The following is a 24,031-nucleotide window of genomic DNA, read 5'->3' as shown; positions in this document are numbered from 1 at the left end:
GATGCCTAGGGGCACTTGTACCCCAATGTTTATAGCAGCACTCTCAACAATAGCCAAATTATGGAAAGAGCCTAAATGTCCATCAACTGATGAATGGATAAAGAAATTGTGGTTTATATACACGATGGAATACTACGTGGCAATGAGAAAGAATGAAATATGGCCCTTTGTAGCAACGTGGATGGAACTGGAGAGTGTGATGCTAAGTGAAATAAGCCATACAGAGAAAGACAGATACCATATGTTTTCACTCTTATGTGGATCCTGAGAAACTTAACAGAAGACCATGGGGGAGGGGAAGGAAAAAAAAAAAAAGAGAGGGAGGGAGGCAAACCATAAGAGACTCTTAAAAATTGAGAACAATCTGAGGGTTGATGGGTGGGGGGGGGGGTAGGTGATGGGTATTGAGAAGGGCACCTGTTAGGATGAGCATTGGGTGTTGTATGGAAACCAATTTGACAATAAATTTCATATTAAAAAAAAAAATTCAGTATCCTTTCTGGTAGACCGTTTGGTTTCTGGGAAGCACAGGTTCTCTTTCTTGCCAAGAGGTACCACATTTGGAAGCACTACATAATGATCTGAGATTTAAATATTAGATACTGGTACCTAATAGTACCTAATAAGATACTGTGAGTATACAACCCACACTCAGTTCTGGTCCTTCTAGCAACCTGGCCTGGGCCACGTGCTTGTGAAAGACAGGCTTTCCTTCTCCCAATCCAAAGCCCCCCCCCCCCCCCCAACACACACACACACACACACATTGGATACTGGGGGGTGGGGAGATACTTGGGGCTTGGGCCTGCCTCTAGCCAGACCTCACAGGCTCCTACTTGGCCAGACTTCTAAACGTCAGCTTGCAGTGCCCCACCCCTGCTCCCTGGTTGTCCTTGGGGTCCCTTGCGCCTTGGGACAAGGCAGTCCCCCACCACACAGGCCCCATAGGATAAGGCACATGGCAGGGAGGGCTGGCCTCACAGGCTGTGACCCCAGACTACAGACCTGGTCAGTTACCGGGTAAGACCCCTTCCCTGCCCAGGCAGGGGCAGACCCCGCCCTTCTCAAGACTCAGTCTTTCAGAACCTGTGGCCAATTTCTGCCCATTGCTCCCACCCCCCAGCCTGAATCTTACCAAGGCCCTCTCTGCCCCCACCCAACCCCAGGCCCCAAATGTGGGCTCAATCTGTAGCCCCTTAATTTATTCACTCACTCAGCAATAAATAAGCCACGTGTTATGTGCACACACACACACACACACACACACACACACACACACAAAGATAGTGTAGTAGAATTTTTTGTGATTGTTAAGCAAGCCAGTATTTTTTGTGAATATTGTATAATCTGTAAAATACGAGTTTGTTTTAAATCATGTTTTATGACATGTGTTTCTGCCCAGCTCTGCTCATTTATGTGGGACAGAACTCACGAACACTGATTCTGTTCTAATGAATTCTCTGCTTTAGAACCCAGCCGTTGTATGAACTAAGCATTTTTGTTTTAAATTAATGACTGTATGGGATTGCTTTTTAACAACTAATTTTTCCCCTCTCCTGAACAAGACATCAGTGAAAGGATGCCATCTTGTGGTTTGTTAAAAATACAGAATTTAGGAAAAAAGTTACTGGGAAAGGACTGCTGAGATTTTATATATATAGTTGTTCTATGATACCAAACGAGTAAGAGATGAATACTTTGGACAGGTTTTTTTTTTTTTTTCCATTTTATTTGAGTAGTAAAAGATTAATTTAAAAATTCCTGTTAACTAAGGATTCCTCTTCTAGACCATTCTCAAACATCAGTTGTAGAAATGTTCTTCTACAATAGCAGTTTAATTAAGAATTGTTACTGAGAATTTTGGTCTTGAGGCTTTCCTGGTGCCGCTAATTAATAATTATTGTTTGGAATGAAAAAAATACTTTCCTTTAAAATATAATTATTTGACAAAATATATCAAAAGGAGCCTTAATTCTATAATATAGAACTTCATTTAATGAAAAGTGATGTAATTTAGAAGACAGAGAAACTTCACATCTCATTTTGTAGGGTTAATAGTATAAACTGAAATAGTATTTCCTCGAGATATTAGGGAAGCTGTTATTTCTCAGTTAGGGAAATCTTAAAATCACCTCTGTAAGAAATGGAAAGTATTTGCAAGCCTGGGATCAGTTAGTTCTTATGTAATATTGAGGGAGTGTCTGCATAAAATAAAACAGAAACAGACTCAGATATAGAGACTAATATGGTTACCAGGGGGGTTGGGTAAAATAGGTGACGGGGATTAAGAGGTACAAACTTGAGTTATAAGTAAGCCATGGGGATATGTACAGTACAGTATAGGGAATGTGCTGAATAATAATGTAACAACTTTCTATGGTGACAGATGATGATAGATGATAACTGCATCTATCATGGTAATAAGTATTTTGTAAATGAGTATAAATGTCAAAATCATTGTGTTGAGCACCAGAAACTAATACATTGTGTATCAACTATACTTCAAATAAAAGTAAATTAAAAGATTTCTATATGATGTATTTTCAGGTCATAAAACTGCTTTTTAAAATAATTTCATTTTCATTTATTTAATCTCATTGTATATCTTGATTTATGTGTCCTGTGGGTCTTGGATTTAATGCTAATTTTATTTTATTTATTTATTTTAGCGTTTTATTCATTTTTGAGAGACAGAGGCAGAGTGCAAGTGGGGGAGGGGCAGAGAGAGGGAGATGCAGAATCCAAAGTAGGCTCCAGGCTCTGAGCTGTCAGCACAGAGCCCAATGCGGGGCTCAAACCCATGGACTCTGAGATTATGACCTGAGCCGTAGTCGGCCGCTTAACCGACTGAACCACCCAGGCGCCTCATATTAATTGTTATTTTAAAATAATACTTTTCTGCTTCTTCAAAAACATCTTCTCTTATTGAAATATGTAGTGTCTCCTTATAGAACAAGAAGGGCATATGTTCTTAGTGACAGCCAAGATTCTGGAACAATGGCCTTATGGACTTCTTTTTTGACCTAGAATCATTAGTAATCATGGAAGGAAAGGCATTGAAAGAGAATGTTGTTATCCACCAGAGTTGTAGATGCAGTGCTCCTGAATTGCTCATCTAATTTTAGTAGATTATGGCAGCCTTTATTTAAACTGCATCTTCTTTTGTTTGCCCTTCAGCAAGGAGGGGGAAGGCTTCAAGTCAGGGGTATAATTTAGTATCTTGTACCTTTAAATGTCTTACAGTTATGCTAAGAAGGAATCGGATCTTAATGGAGCCCAGATCAAGCTTCGAGAATATGAAGCAGCATTGAATTCTAAAGATGCAGCTCTGGCCACTGCACTTGGTGACAAAAAAAGTTTAGAGGCAGATTTGGAGGATCTGAAGGATCAGATTGCCCAGGTAAGGCAAACTCTGCCTTTGAACCATATTGGGAGTTTAGTTGCCCCATCTGACGCGGTTGATTGATTGAGTTTTGAATTAAATTTGAAAATATTTTTTGTTTTTAAAATTTATCATGATTTTTTTTTGTGGCTTACCTGAAAGCTGACATACAAAGTATCTTCGCTTCTCAGTCATTGCACTTGTGTGTCATGCAGATCTTACTGGTGCTCTTTGTTTTTGTTGTGCTTATGCTTATTTTTGCTCTCAAAACCTCTTTCATTATTGCACCAAACTGTAAGATCGGAAAAGAAAAACTCATACCACTGCTCCACACTCAGGAAACAAATGAAAGTAGTGGCGAAAATCATCGGTATGTGTCTATTACTCGTTGGCAGTTGCCTGATCTGAGAGGTTTTGCTGTGGCGTTCTGGGTGGGACCAGCAGTTGACTACATAGTTCTGTGATAAAGGTTGTAATAAGAGACTCGCATGTATTGGTAAAAGAGAAGATAAAGATAAGAGATACGGAAGTTTTAAGACTTGATTAGATTCAGTCCATAGGTGTCTATTAAATTCATTACTAAATAATCGCTGTGTGATTTTCATCAATTTTTTTCCCTTATATTAGTTGGAAGCCTCCTTAGCTGCTGCCAAGAAACAGTTAGCAGATGAAACTTTACTTAAAGTGGATTTAGAGAATCGCTGTCAGAGCCTTACTGAGGACCTGGAGTTTCGTAAAAACATGTATGAGGAGGTAACTGTATAGTTTTATTTTTGTAAGAAATGGGGGGATCCTAAAAGATTTGTTCTAACCATATATATATATATATATATATATATATATATATATATATATATATAAAGTTGGAGGGGTTTTATAGATGAATTATTCAAGGTACTGCTGCTGAAATGTTGTATGTAAGAACTCAAACTCTTAAGGTAAACAGGATTTCACTTTATCTGATTCATAGAGGCTTGGTCATAGCAGTTAATATCAGCCTGTTTAAGCATTTGTATTAGTTATCTGTTGCTTCGTTAATAAGTTACTCTAAAATTTACCAACTTTAAACCACAGATCTCTGTTATGTCACAGTTTCTGAAGGTCAGGAATCTGAGAGCTGCTTAACTGCCTTGTTATTAGAGTCTCTCATGAGGCTGCCGTCAGGCTTTCATCCTGGACGGAGGAACCGCTTCTGAGCTTATGCACAGGTTGCTGGCATGAAGAGTCACTTCATCTTGGGCTTTTCCATGGGGCTCCTCATGATGAGAGAGAAAGAGAGAATGCAAGACAGAAGCCTCACTATCTGCTATAACCTTTCTAATCCCACAGAGTGATGTACCATCACTCTCTTACCACACAGACCAACCTTGATGCACTGTGGGATTCTACAAGGGTGTGACTGTCAGGAGGCAGCAATCAAGATTGGGGATCATCTTGAAGGCAGGCTGCCCACAGCATTTACAGTTATATATGTATATTTTAAAATATCGTTTACAAGCCTTGACTTCTGTGGTCAAGCCTTGGTTGGGGAAGGTAGAAGCTGTTGCCAAAAAACAAGTAATAAAATTGAAGAGAACGGGGAATGTACGTATATTTCCTCAAAATTGAAGAGGATTGGAATGAACCCAGGGTATATGGAACCTGCAATTAAATACTTCATGATTTTAGAGGTAATATAATTTTTGAAAACTGTTAACAGTGATGTAAAAAATGGGGAATTAGTGTAGAACTTAAAATTTTTTGTTAATTGGTGAAAAAAATAATAAAATAAAAATTTGACTATTTTTGTAACTACATGCTATTAAAACATACAGGTATGGGGGGCACAGTGCACTTACTGGGCAAACAGACTTCGGACAACTCTTGAGTCATTTATTTAAAAGTGAAATACCAATACTTGCTATGTTTTTCTAAGAGTGGTGACCATCGAAGTGGAATATTTTGTGTAGTTCCTTGTAAAGATTATAGTGAATGCTGTCATTTAATTGTTAACTACAGCTTTGCTTTATAAATGGAGATATTTTTATATTAAGTTGACTTACATTATTGTTTGTTTTGATAAAATTGCCCATGGCGTATCATTACTTAGTTTTTATGCTGTGTGTGGACTCCTGCATCTTTAAACCAAGAATAGGGTATTTTTTTTTCCTTTGCAAGTCACGGATTCTACATAAAATAATAAATGAAAAATGGCACCAACAAAAAGTAGTATTTTGGGGGTTGCATAGCATCTTTGAATATTTTGGGTTTTGCCTTTTATGAGAGAATGAGTGTAAAATATTCATGTTTTTAACAGAGGATATAATACTTTTCAATAAATATACTTAAGTTCCTTACTATGAACAGTTAAGGATTAGGAGGCGAGAAAGAGGAAGATGAAAAATGGGAAGAGGAGGAAAGGAGGTAGACAAAGGGCAAAATCAGTAGGTGTTTAGTATTTGTTGAACTAAAAACCTTTCATTTGCGTGTTTTCATGATTTAAGTGTCATTTGCTTCATCAAGTTTATGTCAGCCCTGGGAGACAGAACTGGAATTTGAACCCTGGTTTTCAGATTCTGTCAAGCGCATTTTCCTCTGCAATGAACATTTAAAAGGAAGATGAGGAAATGCATAGGGAACCACGTGCAGGAAGAGGACACAAAAACAAATGTCGGTGGGTTATATCCCCCTCTTGTGGCCTCTTGAATTATTGCCATTAAAGACAGCTCTTTTGTATTTCCAGAGCTAGAAGCTGGAATGGAGGTTTTATTCTGGGACTTGTCTTTCTAGGCATCCTAGTTTTGGATACTTCTTTATAACATAAAGTGAAGGATTATGCCTACTATTTCTGATCTTAAATAGTGAATGATCATACGTACTTGAGAGAGTAAAGTAATATTAATTTTTTTTTTTTTTAACGTTTATTTCTTTTTGGTAGAGAGAGAGAGAGAGAGCGAGCAAGCATGTGAGCAGGGAGGGGAGAGAGAGAGAGAGTGAGAATCCCAAGCAGGCCCTGCACTGTGAGCACAGAGCCTCATGTGGGTCTGGAACTCACAAACCATGAGATTGTGACCTGAGTTGGACGCTTAACTGACCGAGCCACCAAGGTGCCCCATTGTTAGTACAGTTTCATATCAGTTGATATTCATGCCTTAGCACCAGCTGTTAAAATAAGTCACATAAATTAGCTTGCATCTTAGTATGTTTAAGTAGATAGTTTTATTATACATAAATCTTATAGTTAAAGTTGCCCCGATTGGCAAGTTTAACTTTTCACGTGGATTTTTTCTAGAGATGTCCTGAGGATCATCATTACACCAGTGTAGAAAAACAGATGGTAATCAGTGCACATAGTTAATCCATGGTTGCATGGTACTTTTATAAGTCTTCACGCCGTTCCTGGTCTTGAGAGAAGTATATAGCTATGCCACTGAAAAGAAACACAAAATTCTTAGGGCTATCATTTCTGTCATTAGTTCCATCTCACAAATCTCCTTTGCAAGCAAAGGCAAAAGCGAGGTCTTTTCACCTGCCCGCTGTAGGAGAGACAAAGGGAGGTTAGCGTGTAACACTTCAAGTGGCCCCGATGTTGCTTGGACTGGTACTAGTGCAGCCGTGGTAGGTAACTTGGTTTCGTGTAATTTTTTTCCCCCAGGAGATTAACGAGACCAGGAGGAAGCATGAAACTCGCTTGGTGGAGGTGGATTCTGGACGTCAGATTGAGTATGAGTACAAGCTGGCTCAGGCCCTTCACGAGATGCGAGAGCAACACGATGCCCAAGTGAAGCTGTACAAGGAGGAGCTGGAGCAGACTTACCATGCCAAAGTGAGCGGTCTCCTGTGAGCACGGGCTTGAGTCCTGAGAACCCTTGCATCAGGCACCCTGAAGAACATGACTTGATGGTTGCCTTGTTCTAGTTTTCCTAAATGAGTTCCCCTAGTCTCTATGAAAATAGAAAATGGACTTAAAAAGTTTTTTTTAACATTTATTCATTTTTGAGAGACACAGTGTATGAGTGGGGGAGGGCCAGAGAGAGGGAGACACAGATCCGAAGCAGGCTCCGGGCTCTGAGCTGTCAGCCCAGAGCCCGACGCAGGGCTTGAACTCATGGACCACGAGATCATGACCCGAGCCAAAGTTGGCCACTTAACCGACTGAGCCACTGAGGCGCCTCGAAAATGGACTTTTTAAAAAAGTTTTCTATAATGTAAATGATACTAGAAATTATTGAAAGAAAGTAGCGTTATTTCACCCATATCAGGGGTAAGGGTTTCTTAGTAGAGGTGAGTTGTGTCTTAATAGTTAAACCCAAGCCTTCTGAAAATACTTCCCTCCCTGTGGCCGGTACTAATCATGCTGTCCTACATGTGCATTTAACAGTGAATGAATGTCAGACGGCACCTCGTTCTGACTTGCATGGCATCATTGTGCATTGGTTGCGACCACCACAACTCAAGCTTTTTTGAACAGAGGCTAAATGGAAAGTGTGATATTTCTTCCTCTGCCGCCATTATTCATCTAAAAATACTATAGAAACTTTCCACTTGTGTTAGCAGATCATGCAAAAATCTTTAACACCAATGAGTGTAGGCTTTCCTCATAAATGATTTTATCCCAGTGTGTGAAATGTAAATGATTTGATTAAAAAGAGTTAGTGGAAGACTTAGAAAAATTAAGGTCATCGAAATGTTGAATATAATTTCTGTTGAATGGCCTCAAACTGTTGATGTTGCTTTGAATTCATTTCTGAAGTAGTCATTGGCTAGTGAAAGGGAGGGATCTTTGAAACCTTACATTGAATTGTCTGATACTCCATACTAGGCATTGTGCTGGGCAGTGCAGGAGCCAAAGTATAACGTAGGTTTCGTCCGTCATGTAGACTGTGTCCCCAGAGGGAGCCAGCAGACTAACAACGTCCAGAAAAATGTGTCTGAGGCACACGCAGAACTGAATGTTATGGGCATTTGGAGAAATAGGATGTTTCTGTCTAAGGGGCTATATTTTGCTTCTGAAAAGAAGTGTTCTACTTGGTGGGAAATAATCTATAAGTTAGTACTCTCTGCTTTTGGCTTTATCTTTTTTTTTTTTTTTAAGTTTATTTATTTTGAGAGAATCCCAAGCAGGCTCCACACTGTCAACTTGGAGCCACATGTGGGGCTGGAACTCACGAACGGTGAGATCATGACCTGAGCCGAGAGATCAAGAGTCGGACAGTTAACCGACTGGGCCTCCCAGGCGCCCCTGGCTTTATCTTCTCTAATTAGATTTGGTGGGTTAGAGATATGTGATGTTTATTTTTCTACAGACATCACCCACAATTAAGTTGCTAGTACCTAGTCTCCTCATTAGCAGTATTACCTAACACATTAGAAGTACTCAGGTGAAATATGTAAGTAATAAACTTTGGGGAGAGAACCTCATGTATTACCATCATTAAGCTCATATGTTGGGAATTGAACCTAAAGTCAGAAAGACGTGTAAGATAATTCATACCACGTCAGCAAACTTCATGATGCTTTTCCTGTTTCATCAGCCAGTTACTAGTAGGGCTTAGGTTTGAACTGACATGCCTTGAGATGAATCATACTTCCTCATTTGTTTGCTCTAAGTCACTAGATAAGGCTGACTCTTGTTTGTTCTTCGTTTAGCTGGAGAATGCCAGACTGTCCTCAGAGATGAATACTTCTACTGTCAACAGTGCCAGGGAAGAGCTGATGGAAAGTCGTATGAGAATTGAGAGCCTTTCGTCTCAGCTTTCCAATCTACAGAAAGAGGTTAGTAAGTGTCTTCTTCCAAGAATAATGTAAACTGCTCTTGAAGGCCACCTTGACCACTGTTGTTCACCTGCTTGGCTCAGTCTGATGTCATTGTGCAGAGAGCATCGTAGTTTTCTACACTCTTGTGTCACAGGGCTTTCCTGGTTTGTTCATTTTGCACTGCATAAACATCCCCTGGGTAGGACTGTTATTCCTAAATTAATAGATTACCCAGAACTAAAGAGGTTTCCCTTAGGAAGTGACATGCTGATTTATTTCTAGGGCTTACCCCTTGGACCCAGATTTTCTGAACCATCTAGCAGCCTCATCCTTTTTCTTCACATTTGGAAGCCATAATAAGAAAAACATGCAAAAATTCTTTGTGAGTGGTAAATGCTTTGTGATTTTGGACAGATTCTCTCAATGTTTGAACTACGTAATAATTAGGGTCATCAGATGTAGCATTAGTTGCCTATTAAGAATTTAGCAACTGATTCATTCATCAGTACACCTAAGTTGCAAATGATGACATTGCTGGTTGTGCTGACGAAGTGCCTCCCAGTTGTGATGGGGCCCTGAAGGTGCATCTCCAGGCGGTGGGGACGCTGCTCGAAACCGGTCTCAGTGTACGGGTGGTGTTGATGTGGACACAAAGTACACAAGCGACCACTTAAGTATGCAGAATGCTTTGATAATCTGCCGCTCACCTTAATTACTTGGGAAGTAATTTCAGCCTCCATTTCCCGTCAGGGAGGAAATTTTTGTTGTTTTAAATTTTCCCCATAAGAATAAACTCTATTCTTGATCAAGTTTTCCTTCCATTTTGTTTTATTTTATTTTATTTTTATTTTTATTTTATTTTTAGTAAAATGTTTTTCTGATTATAAAACTGAAGACTTTTTTTTGCAAGAATTTAGAAAACAAGGTAAACAGTGAGTTACATAAAATGGGGTAATGTAAAAAAAAAAAAAAAAAGGGGGTGTCTGGGTGGCTCAGTGGGTAGAGCATCTGACTTTGGCTCAGGGCATGATCTCGCAGTCTGTGAGTTCGAGCCCTTCATCGGGCCCTGTGCTGACAGCTCAGAGCCTGGAGCCTGCTTCTGATTCTGTGTCTGCCTCTCTCTCTGCCCCTCCCCTGCTCATGCTTTATCTCTCTCACTCTCAAAAATGAATACATGTTAAAAAAAAATTTAAAAAAAAAAAGAAAGAAAGAAACTTGTACATTGCCTATTTTGTGTACTTTATTATTCATGACATAATTTAAAAAATTATTTTAGACCTATTTTGTCCTGACAGTATTTTGAAGTTTTCATGTAGCAATAGGACTAGAAGGATCTTTGAGTTCACTCAGTCCGCACATAATCTTAGGCCAAAGGCAGAGAAGTGATTGAGTTCACTCAGTCTGACACAGATCTAGGTGAGTTTAAATACTTGCCCAAGAGGCTGCAGGCTGATAGATGGGTTTTTCTCCTAGTTCCCTGTTTTTCCTTTTACCCCTCGTACTCTTTAAAGATAATCTTTTTTTCCTTTGCACCATCTTAAGAGCTACCTTTCCAAAAAAAATAGGCTTCTGTGTTCCTGCTATGTGTTGACATTTACTATTTTTCTCCATTTAATAAATCATACTCTAGTCATCCCCTTTCTCTGAATTTCACATGGCCCCTACACTTTTTTTTCTTGGCAGCTGCATATTCCACTTAGTTATGCTAGGTATAGATGTTTTACAGACAGAGGCACAGACTTGCCTCTTAAATAGTGATAGGTTGTGAAACTTGGTAGCCACCTTTCCTGACTCAGGCTCAGGGCTGTTTCCCTCTTGGCTTCTTAGTTATACTCCTGTCCTTAACAGTTTTTTGTTAACTTCTGGTTAATGGTCTTTAAACAGTGTTAGGCGGGGCCCTGGGGGTTTCCAGGAGCTAACTCCTTAGGAAATAGGAGAGATGCACCTCCTTCAGCCAGAATAGTTTTAAATTTCTTTGACTTTGGGGAGCTGCAGGGGGCGGGGTGTCCTTCCTCTATTCATTACTGGTATCAGATTTTATGGTAAGTAATATATCTTGAGGAGTGTCTTCATTAGTTTATAAACTTTAGCCTCTTAGAAAGAGAAGCAAAAAGCCACCCCTCCCAGTATTTCCCATTGTGTATTTTAACTGCATTTGTTGTTGGGCCATACCTGTTTCCTCATGCTGCCTCTTAGGCCATACAGTTTCCTTTTGGTTATTTGACTTATGCTAGTGAGGTACTTCTTAAACTTGATTTAAAATTGACCTAGCCTTGGGGCACCTGGCTGGCTCAGGCGGTAGAGCATGAGACTCTTGATCTCAGGGTTGGAAATTTGAGCCCACGTTGGGTGTAGAGATTGCTTAAACATAAAAAAAATAATAATACTAAAAAAGTAAAATTGACATAGCCTTTAAAGTGCTGACTTAAAATATTTTTAAATAACATAGATACGATAGTAGTAGTCTGTTTTGAAATTAGGAATTTCGCATATTGCTTACAGCATTTCTTTTATTTCTGTCTAGTTTTTTAGTGGCCAAATTAATTGGTTGATCACAGTCTGTCTGGCTTGCAGAAGACTCTCCATTAGCACTTTGAAAGCACCTCTAAGTTTTTTTTTTCTTTCTTTCTAACATTCAGACTCTGGAAGCTTCTATTGTAGCTAGACCCTAATAAACTAGTACAATTATGTTACATACTATTAAAACAAACAAACAAACAAAATACCAGCAGAAGTCAGCTATAAAGTATTTTAGAGTGAGGGGTAAGATCATACATGTAGATAATCTAGTTTGACTTCTTCATTTTTCAAATGTGGATACTGGTTTAGTGAGGTTAGTTACAGCTTGCCCAGAGTTTCGAAGGTACTTAATGGCAGACTTGCAAGAAGAATCTAGGTCTGTCTCTCATGTTGTATTCTTTGTGTTTGCCTACACGACAGGTGTTGTGTAGCTATTTAAAATATCATTTATTCCTAGGGGTGCCTGGGTGGCTTGGTTGAGTATCCAACTCTTGATTTGGGCTCACATCATGATCCTGGGATTGTGGGATCGAACCCTGCATCATGTTTCATGCTGAGCTTGGAACTTCCTTGAGATTCTCTGTTTCTCTCACTCTCTATCTCTGTCTCTCTCCCTCTGTCCCTCAACTCCACTTGTGCTCTCTCTCTCTCTCTCAAATTAAAAAAATATATATACAATTTATTTCTAAATGATTCAGAGTAACTTTAAAACTTTTTTATACCTTGATTTTGTTTTTTCCCCACTTATATAGCTCTGTAATATCAGAGGCAGAAAAGTAGAGACATTTTTAGGTTTACAAATCTGGGCTCAGAGGTTACCTCTGAATCTTGGGTACTTCATGCCTTTCATCAACTCCTTTAATGTTTGTTTATTTTGCAAGAGAATGAGAGAGAGCGTGGGCAGGGGAGGGAAAGAGATAGAGTTCCAAGCAGGCTCCTCACTGTTAGTACAGAGCCTGACACGGGGCTCAAACCCAGAAACCGTGAGATCATGACCAGACCCAAAACAAAGAATTGGATGCTTAACCAGTTGAGCCACCCAGGCGCCCCTACAAATGCAGTTTAAATGCACGTTTTCAAGGTAGGGATTATGTTTAGTATCACTCTTAAGATGAATGCCTGCTTCTGATATGGACTGTCAGATGCTGCTCTGGATTTTAATTAATTATTTTTTAAGTAACCTTTTTATTTTGGCATAATTCTGGATTTACAGATAAGTTAGAAAGGTAGTACAGGCAGTTCCCCTGTCTCCCTCAACCAGTTTTCCCCCATTGTAAGCATCTTATATTATCATGGTATATTTGTCAAAATGAAAGCGCCACTGTTGGTACAGTACTACTAACTAGACCGCAGACTATTTGGATTTTATCACATTTTCTATTGCACTTGTTTTCCTTCTCCAGGGTACCACCTGTCTCCCTAGTCTCATCAGGCCTGTGACAGTTTCTTAGGCTTTCCTTGTTTTTTATGACCTTGAGAGTGTTGAGAAGAACTGGCCACTTACCGTGTATACTGTCTCCCAATTTGGGTTTGTGTGGTGTTTTTCTCATGATTAGCCTGGGGTTCTGGGTTTTAAGTGCCTTTCTTGTCTCATCATGTCAGGGGTCACATGACATCATTGGTGATACTAACGTTCATCACTGGTTAAGGTAGTGTTTGCCAGGTTTCTCCACTGTCCTTACCATTTCTTTCTTTTTATACTCTGTTCTTGGAAAGCAACCCACTAAGTCCAGCCCACTCTTGAGGGTTAAGGGATGGGAAATAAGCTTTCCATCCTGAAGGGGTATCTACATTTATTAAGTGGAATTCCCTAGTAAAGATGTGTCTTTTCTTTTTAAAATTTATTTATATTTTATTCATTCATTTTGTTTGTTTATATTAGTATGGACTCATGGATATTTATTTTATCTTTTGGGTTAATCCAATTCTACATTCCTTTTTTTTTTTTTTTTTAAATTTTTTTTTAACGTTTATTTTATTTTTGAGACAGAGAGAGACAGAGCATGAACGGGGGAGGGTCAGAGAGAGGGAGACACAGAATCCGAAACAGGCTCCAGGCTCTGAGCTGTCAGCACAGAGCCCGACGCGGGGCTTGAACCCACGGACCGCGAGATGATGACCTGAGCCGAAGTTGGCCGCCTAATCGACTGAGCCACCCAGGCGCCCCCGAATTCTACATTCCTTTATTGGCTTAGATGGTCCCAGCTTTGGCTATTAGGAGTTCTGTCAGATTGCCTATCATGTCCCCCCCCCCCCCCCCCCCTTTTAAGCACTTCTTTACTTTCTAGTACTGTAAGATACTCCAGGTTCATGTATTTTCCCTGCACTAGCCCTAGAATCAGACATTTCTCCATGGAGCCTTGGTTCTTTTTATTAGAGAATAGTATATAGAAATGATGATCTGGACACTGAGTGTCTCACTGGTCTGGGGGTGTCATTGCTTCTAGGCCCTCTTGTGGATGGAGCTAGCTACTATAGGTATTATAATGTATAATGTATTTCTGTCCACTTGTATTTATATTAAACAAAACCCAAGTTAATATAGATGTTTCTGACTAACCCCATCCCACAGGTTTCATTTTAGGCTTTCTTGTTTGCTTGTCTATAACTTTTCTCTTTGAGAGTAAAAAACCTAGTTTCTCCCATCCTGTTTACTTATTTGTTCAACCCAAGTATAGATGTAAAGCACTTTCAAAAATTTTAACCCATACCCCTGTGAGAAACACATAAACCGATTAAAGGGTAGTGTTTCTGCACAGTGTAGATCCTCTTTTGATTTTTAGCCTTCTAGGTTTAATTTTTGCACGATACATGCCCTTTGGATTCTGCTCTGATGCAGCTACTTGTGATTCTAAGGGTGTGAACTATCTATCAGGCTTTTTGAGTTGATCACCTTTGTCATTTTTTGAGGTTACTGAGATGAATTCTGTCTTGGACAAATGCAGAAGAATAATAACCTAGTGAGCCACAAGGTTCTCAGATGAACTTTCTGGCGTAGGCTGTGTGATTTCTCATTTTTTAAAATACCAAATGCAAAGTTTTATGCTTAAAATAGTATCTTACAAACCACACTATATTGTACAGTCTTTGTATGCTGCCTGATCATGAGGAGCGCAGCAGTCCTAAAGGGACACTGTCCCTGGGAGTTACCAGAATCCCTTTCTGTGGTTTCTGCATAATTCCAGCAGTTCTCCAAAGCATACTTTCACCCTTAGGTTTCTTTTGTCATTGAGTTTCCTACCTTTTTCGTTCTCTACTACTGAGTTTCCTATATTTTTTGTTCTTTACTTTTGTTAATTTATACTTTTGAGTGAAAAGGTTTGTAGGGGAGCCAGACTTGACTTTTACTAAAACCACAACTTTTAAAATTTTGTTTTATTTGGCCAAATACAGAAAAATTATATGTACGTTTATGACATACTGCATTTGAAGAATTTACCTCTTTTTAAAGTCTTTTACAAGTCAAAACTTCCCAAGGGCTGTATTTTGTATTTGAGAGATTTTGGTTTTTAATTTTTTTTTAAGTTTACTTATTTTGAGAGATAGAGAATGTAAGTGGGAAGGGACTGGGAAAGAGGGAGATCATATATCTATCGATCTTAACAAAAAATATTCAAGCAGTCTTCTTATTTTATGTTTTGAGAGAGCCAGCCTGAGTGGGGGAGGGGCAGAGGAAGAGGGATAGAATCTTTTATTCATTTATTTATTTTTGAAAATTTTTAGCTTTGTTTTCCCATCCAGGAAATGGTTTAAGATAGGTGCTTTGTGCTAATGTTGAAACATTCCTAGAAAGTAATTGTGTTCCCTTGACTCTGAAGTCTAGAGCATGTTTGGAGAGGATTCAAGAGTTGGAGGACTTGCTCGCTAAAGAAAGAGACAACTCTAGGCGCATGCTGTCTGACAAAGAGCGAGAGATGGCGGAAATAAGGGATCAGATGCAGCAACAGCTCAATGATTATGAACAACTTCTTGATGTAAAGTTAGCCCTGGACATGGAAATCAGTGCTTATAGGAAGCTCTTAGAGGGCGAAGAGGAGAGGTAAGTAACTTCAGTGTCACTCTGCCCCATACTTTTTGTCCTTCCCCTTTTTATTTAAGAGTAGTAAATAGGATTGAGCTTTTGCAAAAATTTTATTTTAACATTTAAGGCAACCTTAAATATTTTAAGGAGTTGGACACGCTAACCAACTGAGCCACCCAGATGTCCCTGTTACTATTATTTTAAGTGCGGGACTGTGTCAAGATGCAGAGTCTTTTACTTGAGATTTTAAATATTTTGATTAATATGTTGTAAAATACTACATTTGCTGAAAGAGACCTTTATGCTTATTTTTCAAATATGGTTAGTGTATAAATCCTTTGATACCTGTTCTTAGAAAAAAGTTTCAAAGCATAAGTGTCTGATTTAGAATGAAAAGCCAGGGCGCCTGGGTGGCTTAGTCGGTTATACATCCGACTTCAGCCCAGGTCATGGTCTCACAGATTGTGACTTCTGGCCCCGCGTCGGGCTCTGCGCTGACAGCTCAGAGCCTGGAGCCTGCTTTGGATTCTGTGTGTCCATCTTTCTCTGCCCGTCTCCTGCTCATGTTTTGTCTCTCAAAAATAAATAAATGTTAAAAAAAAAAATTTAGAATGAGAAGCCATTTAGTTTCAGTGTTACATACATTGGAGTAGGTGGGTTGGTTCCTCTCCCCATGTTTTCCAGACTTCCTGCATAACAATTACATTCTGTTCCTAGGGAAAAACATTCCGATATTATTTTTTAAAGAACATTATCTAGCACAAAGACTTTCGTCTTAGTTAAGATGTATATCAGCCTTGTTCAGCAGATCTTCAGTGATGTTTTGCTTTAGAAATGCATGTGCAGGATATTAATACCGTTTTTACTAAAGTTGGAAGTGCATAATTGTCTCATAAATGGATTATTTTTCCCCTGTAGATTGAAGCTCTCTCCAAGCCCTTCTTCTCGTGTGACAGTGTCCCGAGCATCCTCAAGTAGGAGCGTGCGCACGACCAGAGGGAAGCGGAAGAGAGTTGACGTAGAAGAGTCTGAGGCAAGCAGTAGCGTCAGCATCTCTCATTCCGCCTCGGCCACTGGCAATGTCTGCATTGAAGAGATCGATGTTGATGGGAAATTTATCCGCTTGAAGAACACTTCTGAACAGGTGAAAAACAGATTCCCCCTTTTTTTCTAGGAAGGCTTTGCTGATTGGTAGACTATTTTGCATTGCTAATAATTCCTCAGCCTTTATTTGGATTCAGTAGTCTTCACAGAATAAGAGTTGCCCTCCTCTATTTTTTACTTAAATTCACGAAGTGAAATACATATTGAAATAGGAGGAGGAAGAGGAGAGGGTACACTTAGTGATTTAAAGATGTCCTTCCTTAGCCTTTCTGTACAGAGCCACAGCTTTTTCTCACCCTTGGCCATTCTCTCACAGTGGTCTTCCTAAGGATGAGTTGTTGTTACACCCTTCCCTAGCCAGATTGGTGGAAAAGTTGGAGTGGGAGTGTGAAAATGGGAGATATTTTTTCACAGCCGTTAACATCAGAAAAGGAAGGAAATGTGAGGCTAGAGTCACATATATGCAGGGAGTATTTTGCTCTTTAAATGAATAAATGAATAAAAACTCATGATTTAATTTATATGAAGAATTGTATGGAGCCCTATCTTGAAATTATTTGTTTAAAAGTTAAACAAAATATTCATAGCAGGGAATTGTGAGGTTTTGAGCTGGGGTTTTTGAGAGCTCAGAAGTGAAGTTCCTTCCTGGCTAGGCATCGTGGAGCTGGAGGCCATGAAGGGGTGTGTGCGATGATGCTGGATGGCAGGCCTGGGGGTTCCGTGGGGGGTGCAGGGGGATGAATGTCACTTCCTGAAGCATTGTTCAGGATTTGTCAAATGTTGTTTGTGAAAACCACTCCTTTTCTCACCAGAGCTATTGAAGCTGCCGTGTGTGTGTGTGTGTGTGTGTGTGTGTGTGTGTGTGTGTGTGAATACATAATTTGGATGGGCAAAGGAAAGCTAGTAGTTCACATACTAAAAGAGAACGGGCTCTATGCCCTCTTAGTCACGACTTCAAAACCTGAAGAAAAAGAGTAGCCTCTGCTGCTCCATTATTGTAGTTTGGCTCTTTTTCAGAAGGCCTAATAGCCCTGTGTTGAGTTATTCTACAGCTGGCTTTCAGCCTGGTTTATTCCTGGCTTTGAGTTAGAGATGGATATAGATCAGTCCAGCTAATTGCTTTAAATACCCTGCACCTTTTCTCGGGTGTCAGTTAGCCCTGGGTAGCTTGGGGGCCCGTGGTGATAGACCTCACTTGGGACTGGCTCATTGCATCACTGACCCTTTTTCAGCCCCTCATACTTTGAGGTAAGGGAGTTAAATGTGGGCAGAAGTGGTATAGGTGCAAAAGATAAAGGACACATTTTCTTCCATCTGTTTTTAAGTTTATGTGTCTGTATTTTTTTAAAGCTTAAATTAATCAAATGTTAGATGTTTATAATCGTGATTATGGCCGCTAGATTGTGTTGTAAATTTCAAAGACCCACCTGACCTAGCAGTGACTATGAACCATTTAGTTTGGTTCACATTCCTTTTATTCCAGTTTTGTCTTCTTTAAAATAAAGTACCTTAATATTAAAACTGTAGCACTATTGAAGTTACTACTCTGCTAAATGACAAAACCATGTTTTCTTTTTATAGTAGGAAAATAGATTCCTAGGAAGACTTCCATAGAGCCTTCTTAGTTTAACTGCCTGTGTAAGTTCATTTATATGGTTATCTATCGCTTTCTGTATATTTGATGTGACCTTGTTTTACTCTTTTTGTGAATAGGATCAGCCAATGGGAGGCTGGGAAATGATCAGAAAAATTGGAGACACATCAGTCAGTTATAAATATACCTCAAGATATGTGCTGAAGGCAGGCCAGACTGTTACAGTAAGTGAATTTAATCATCATTTAATTTAACTTCAGTGTCTTAACTAACCGTTAAAGTAATTCAAGAAAATTTTTGGCTTCAAGGGAAGCATTTTAGAAGTGGGCATTAAAACATCTTTGACATTATTAGGGAATTACAAGTACTATTAAAGATTTTTAAAATCCTATTTTATTGAGAGTGGTAATTGACTATTAAAAGTGAAAGTATTGACCTGTGAATAATCTTTATTTTGTCTACTCCAGTAGATATAAAACAGCTGTCTCTTGACATTATTGTAGTCAGTCTGATTCAGGAGATACTGCTTAGCATAAAGAACTATTAGGATAATCTTTTAATGCTAAGGTATGCCTTAAAATGACAGTTGTCTGCCTTGGGTGACTGACCTTCAGCATCATTTGGGTAGTGCTTTGGTGTCCAGGCCCCACCTCACCCTTAGTCACCATCTCTGGTGTTGGATTAGGGACCTGTGGTTTGAACAATAGTCATTAAGTGATAGATCCTAGAAAGAATCACTTTTTTTTTGAAGTTTATTTACTTAGAGAGAGGGAGAGAAAAAGAGCGTGTACGCATGTGAGTGGCAGAGGAAGGGAGACAGAGAATCCCAAGCAGGCTCTGCGCTGTCAGCACGGAGCCCGACATGGGCTTGAGCTCGCAAACTATGAGGTCGTGACCTGAGCTGAAACCAAGAGTCAGACGCTTAACTGACTGAGCCACCTAGGTGCCCCCAGAATCACTTTTTTAAACATAATATTTTAGCGAGGGTAACGTTTTTACATACATAGTGTTTACATTTCTAGATTTGCAGAGAGATGAGCTTTTTGTGTCACTCTGTATTTTGAGTTCTAAGTGGTTCACTGACCGTTGGCTGTGCTCTGAAACATCACATCTTTAATAGTTACTAAATGTCATTAGCATACTTTCTATAGAAGTAGCATCATTGAGCAAACACAAAATTTCTTTATTTTTCTTAGTAGATTTTGTAAATTGTTAACTTTGATAAACATGTGAAAATGGTTCATATTTTCGTTCTTGAAGGATATAGAAGTAACTTTTATCAATTTCTTTTAAAAAATACTAAACACATATTTTTAAATTTATGATTGATACACATTTAGTGTTTAAGATCAGAGGCTCAAACTAGTTAGGACTTTTCTTTTAAAAAGTGTCCTAGAGCTTGATACCACATTGGGAAAATATGAGATGCTAATTTTGTAGTAATGGGTAAAAAATGGAAACAAATATTCTAACCATACTATCTTTTCTTCTCATTAGTCATTACTATAGTGAGAGAAAATTGTTCAGTCCTCTTACATGTCTTTTGGAGGTTGCATAATGTGGTGGAGAGAATCTGACATTTTAATTCAGAAGATTTCAGAATTGAGTGTGCTCTCTGTCTCTGTAAAGTAATGTGAAACCATTATGCCAATCATAGGCTTTTTCCATTAGATATAGTTCCTCAGGGACCAAATAGATAAATATACTATAGGTCTGGTGGAGCTCAATTATCATATAAAATAATGTGATTTTTTTTTTTTTTTTTTTTTTTTTTTTTTTAAGTAGCTAGCCTTAAATATGATAAGAAGCTCTTTGGAACATAGTAGTGATAAGTATTCGTCCTGTAAAATTGTACTAGGCAATAGCAAAGATTAATTTAAAGCTCTAGAACACAAAGTACTTAATTTAAAATTTTCTTGTAGCCACATTAAAGTAAAAAAGATGTGAAATTAACTTCAGTGTTATATCTTATTTAATCCAGTATATCCAGAATACTATTCTTTCAACATGTGAACACTATAAAAAATTATTAAGTCAGATATTTTACCTTTTTTTTTTTTTGTATTTATTTTTTTATTTTTTATTTTTTTTTCACGTTTATTCATTTTTGAGACAGAGAGAGACAGCATGAACAGGGGAGGGGTAGAGAGAGAAGGAGACACAGAATCTGAAACAGGCTCCAGGCTCTGAGCTGTCAGCACAGAGCCCGACACGGGGCTCGAACTCACAAGCCATGAGATCATGACCTGAGCTGAAGTTGGATGCCTGACTGAGCCACCCAGGCACCCCAGACTCTGGGACATTTTAGATTTAGATTAAATTACCCAGTAAGGTTACTGACATTTTGTGATTATTAACAACACTAAACCAACTATATGATTCCATACGGACTAGTGAAAATGTCTTGCTTGAAACGAGGAAAACATTAACATTCCACAAACCTGACAGCCCAGTTCCAGTTCATTTTTTGTTTTACCCCAGTAAATGCTCCTTGTCCGTTTCCAGCTATAATGCTGACGAAAGATCTTGAAGCTTCAGGTGAGCATCTACAGAGGATGGGCTCCCTCCTAGTTAGTAATTCATAGATTTTCCTCCCCATTTAAAAAGATGTCTGCCTGTATGATCTCCAGTCTTCATTTTGCCATCATGTAGCCATTTATATTGTAAAATAATTTATGGGGTGTAAGACTTTCCTTTCTATTTTCATACACTCTTTCAGAAGTATCAAGATTGGTGGTGGTGTCCCTACAGATGGAGTTTGTGGAGCTGGAGTGATTTGTCCATGGCTCAGAGCCAGAGTTTCTGACTCACATTTTCTCCGCTCTACCAATACTCTTTTGCCTATAAAATACATTAAAAATATGGCCGAATTTCCATGCTTATTAGGAAGGAATGTAATTTTTTTGGTTTTGCCTATTTCAGTAGCATTCCTGTTTATCAGTGAGTAATGGGTGATTTGTTCCTTTCCTGTTTTCTTTTCGGAGTTCAGTATCAGACACTCCTGACGTATTGTGACAGAGCCCCTAGTTGGAGACCTACTAGTTTATATTAGAATATTCTAGGTGGGCTGTCTGCTGCAGAAGTTTTGAGAGAAGTTAGCGGTATCTCTTCACTTTCTGCTCTAGGCAGCTGGAGGCTACTCTTGGAGCTGGTCACAGGGCTCCACCCCGAAAGAATGGCTCATAAAACCCATAGGGTAACAGTAGCGACAGTGAGAGCTGAGCCTTGCCGAGTGAGCCAGCCCCTCTGTGCGGGTAGAGTAATCCCATGCGTTACAGGTTTCACTTCTGTCATTTCATGCCTAATGAGAGTAAGGTCACTTGCACACATTCAGCTGACATGTTGAGAGGCTAGGAGGTGAATGTGGACAACGTCCCCTCAGATCCATATGCGTCACCATTCACATTTATTGGTTGGGGAAGCCGAGGCCTAGAAAGGTTCTCCTGGATGCACAGCTAGTCATACAGCAGGTCTCTGAACCTGGGACTCAGTTCTGAGAGTTAGAATCTGTTCTCTTATAAAGTATCCAAGTCTCTTGGTTACTTTGCTGTCGTTGGAATGTGGGAGAGCTGGGATCTGGATCGACTGATGTCCTTTCTCTTTTCTAGATTTGGGCTGCAAATGCTGGCGTCACAGCCAGTCCTCCCACTGACCTCATCTGGAAGAACCAGAACTCTTGGGGCACTGGTGAAGATGTGAAGGTGATATTGAAAAATTCTCAGGGAGAGGTAAGGCCATTTTGTCAGCACTACCACAGTGTATGTTCCCCTTGAAAGTTCATTGTGCAAGACTATTTCTCTTCAGAAGTCACATTGAAATGGGAAGTAGTTGATTGCTTACACCAGACCAAGGCCGCTCAGTAAATCCAAGCGAAGCTGACTTCAGATTTTAGGAGTGAAGTAGGAATGTATTGTGGACACTGAACATACAGGACAGTAGTTCTGTCTCCACTGCCACTGGCTTTGTGACTTTCGGCAAGTTCCTTTACTTTAGTCTTCTCATTTTACAGTGGAGATGATAAAGACAAGTAATATAATTGTGATGGTATTAATGGGAGGAATACAATATAAATGAGATAATCATTGGGAAATGCTTGCAACAGCATCTGGCCTCTGGTGACTGCTTATGTTTTCACCTTGTTGCTAGCTCAGAGTGTTTGTGAAACTGTGGGTTTGAAGACCTTTGAGTGTACATCTGCTTGATATTTCTATTTTTAACATGTCTGTCCTAGATTCTTATCAAAGAACCTTACCTACCCGTGCTGTCAGGTAAAGACACCCCTACCATATGTGCACATGCACGCCCACCCAAGAAGTGGGAGTCTGCGGAGGAAGGAGCGGTTGCAGGCCAACTCGCAGCAGCCCCTTAGGGCTTCCTTCTCCACCGCTGTAATGCGAGTGCAGACCTCTCACCTGTACGGGGCTTGTCCGGTTGGCCTGTCTCATTACAGTAATCAGCACAGCACATTGAGGGTGAGGACCTACGGTGAATTTTCTTGGCACGTAATTCAGTAAGAATTTACTGGATAAAAAAATTTTAAAAATTAAACGTGGGCCTTCCCTTGAGTTCAGAGAAATAAAGTAACACGTTTGCAATGCGGGTGTGGGGTGTTTGCATCAGGAGCCCCGTGCCGTGCCACCTTCCCGTCTGTCTCTCACTGCACACATGCGCTGGTGTTGGGACTGCTCTTCACATGAATTCACGGTCTGCTGGATGAAGAGTGCCCTTGATCTCAGACTGAGAGTGGTTCTGATTGACCGTAGACCTCAGTACGGTCGTGTGAGATTTCAGGGCACGCGTGAAGAATTCCCCTCCAGGTCCTTGGCTAGCTTCTCGGGTGGGGGAGTAGTTGACACTTGCTGTTGCTTACTCCGTCTTCAAGGTGTTGGATCTTGTCCGCAGGAGAAAGAAGAGGCTTCTTGCCGTCAGCACTTTGGAAGCTTTCCCAGCGTCGCTGGGGCCACCACCCAAGGGCTGCATTCCCCCGACACCTGACGTGGGCAGCACACGTGACACTCTCACAGTGTTGCCGAAAGTGGCGATTTGCTCAGGTTGAAAAAGCACCGTTAGAAGGGGCCCTGGCAGATGAGATGGGCTTTTGTGAACCATGGAAATCCAGTGATCACCTGTGTACCATTCTTTTCTCTGTGAAAGCCTATCTAGTTAGAGGTGGTCTTATGGGAAGGTATTTGGAATGTAGCAGTTTAAAGCCCACAAGATAGAGTGACATGTGAACAAAGCAGATCCCGTGACTGGGGTCAGGCTTGAAGGTGGTATTACAGCGACGTTTCGATAAAGCTGACTGAAGCTTTGGTTTCCCTGCAGAACTTAAACCATTGAGTATTAGATTATTTGCTTGGTCGGTTTTGTTCTTTTAACAAACTTCTGTCTTCTGCTTGCTAGGCTCTATTTAAAGTGACTTTTGTCAAATGAGGAAAGTAGGATGAATACAGTTTCTATTTTTGCGGTTGCCAGCCAAGTAAATTTGGTATTTATTCGTTAATTCTGAAACCGTGTTTATTAGTAAATTCCAGACCATATTTGCAACAATCCATAATCACTACCATAAAGACCATTTTTCTGTGAGTTTGTAGGTAATAAGTCAGTTTATTTTTTTACATATATTTTCTTCTTGCCTGAGGCATTGGAAATGTCAGAAAACCCACTTAAACCA

General features: G+C 39.7%; 1 protein-coding gene across 1 annotated transcript in view; it reads left to right on the top strand.

The window, feature by feature from the left end:
* Positions 1–24,031, top strand: part of LMNB1 (lamin B1) — a 55,464-nt gene that overhangs the window by 24,999 nt on the left and 6,434 nt on the right. The window contains exons 2-9 of the mRNA XM_019422137.2: positions 3,244–3,400; positions 4,010–4,135; positions 7,017–7,187; positions 9,011–9,136; positions 15,457–15,677; positions 16,578–16,803; positions 18,477–18,581; positions 21,966–22,085. Coding sequence (XP_019277682.1) covers positions 3,244–3,400; positions 4,010–4,135; positions 7,017–7,187; positions 9,011–9,136; positions 15,457–15,677; positions 16,578–16,803; positions 18,477–18,581; positions 21,966–22,085 — 1,252 coding nt within the window. The remainder of the gene's footprint in view (positions 1–3,243; positions 3,401–4,009; positions 4,136–7,016; positions 7,188–9,010; positions 9,137–15,456; positions 15,678–16,577; positions 16,804–18,476; positions 18,582–21,965; positions 22,086–24,031) is intronic.

This window comes from Panthera pardus, unplaced genomic scaffold (genome assembly GCF_024362965.1).
Source record: "Panthera pardus isolate Hobbes unplaced genomic scaffold, ASM2436296v1 HiC_scaffold_2, whole genome shotgun sequence".
NCBI lineage: Eukaryota > Metazoa > Chordata > Mammalia > Carnivora > Felidae > Panthera > Panthera pardus.
This window is presented reverse-complemented; position numbering and strand designations above follow the sequence as displayed.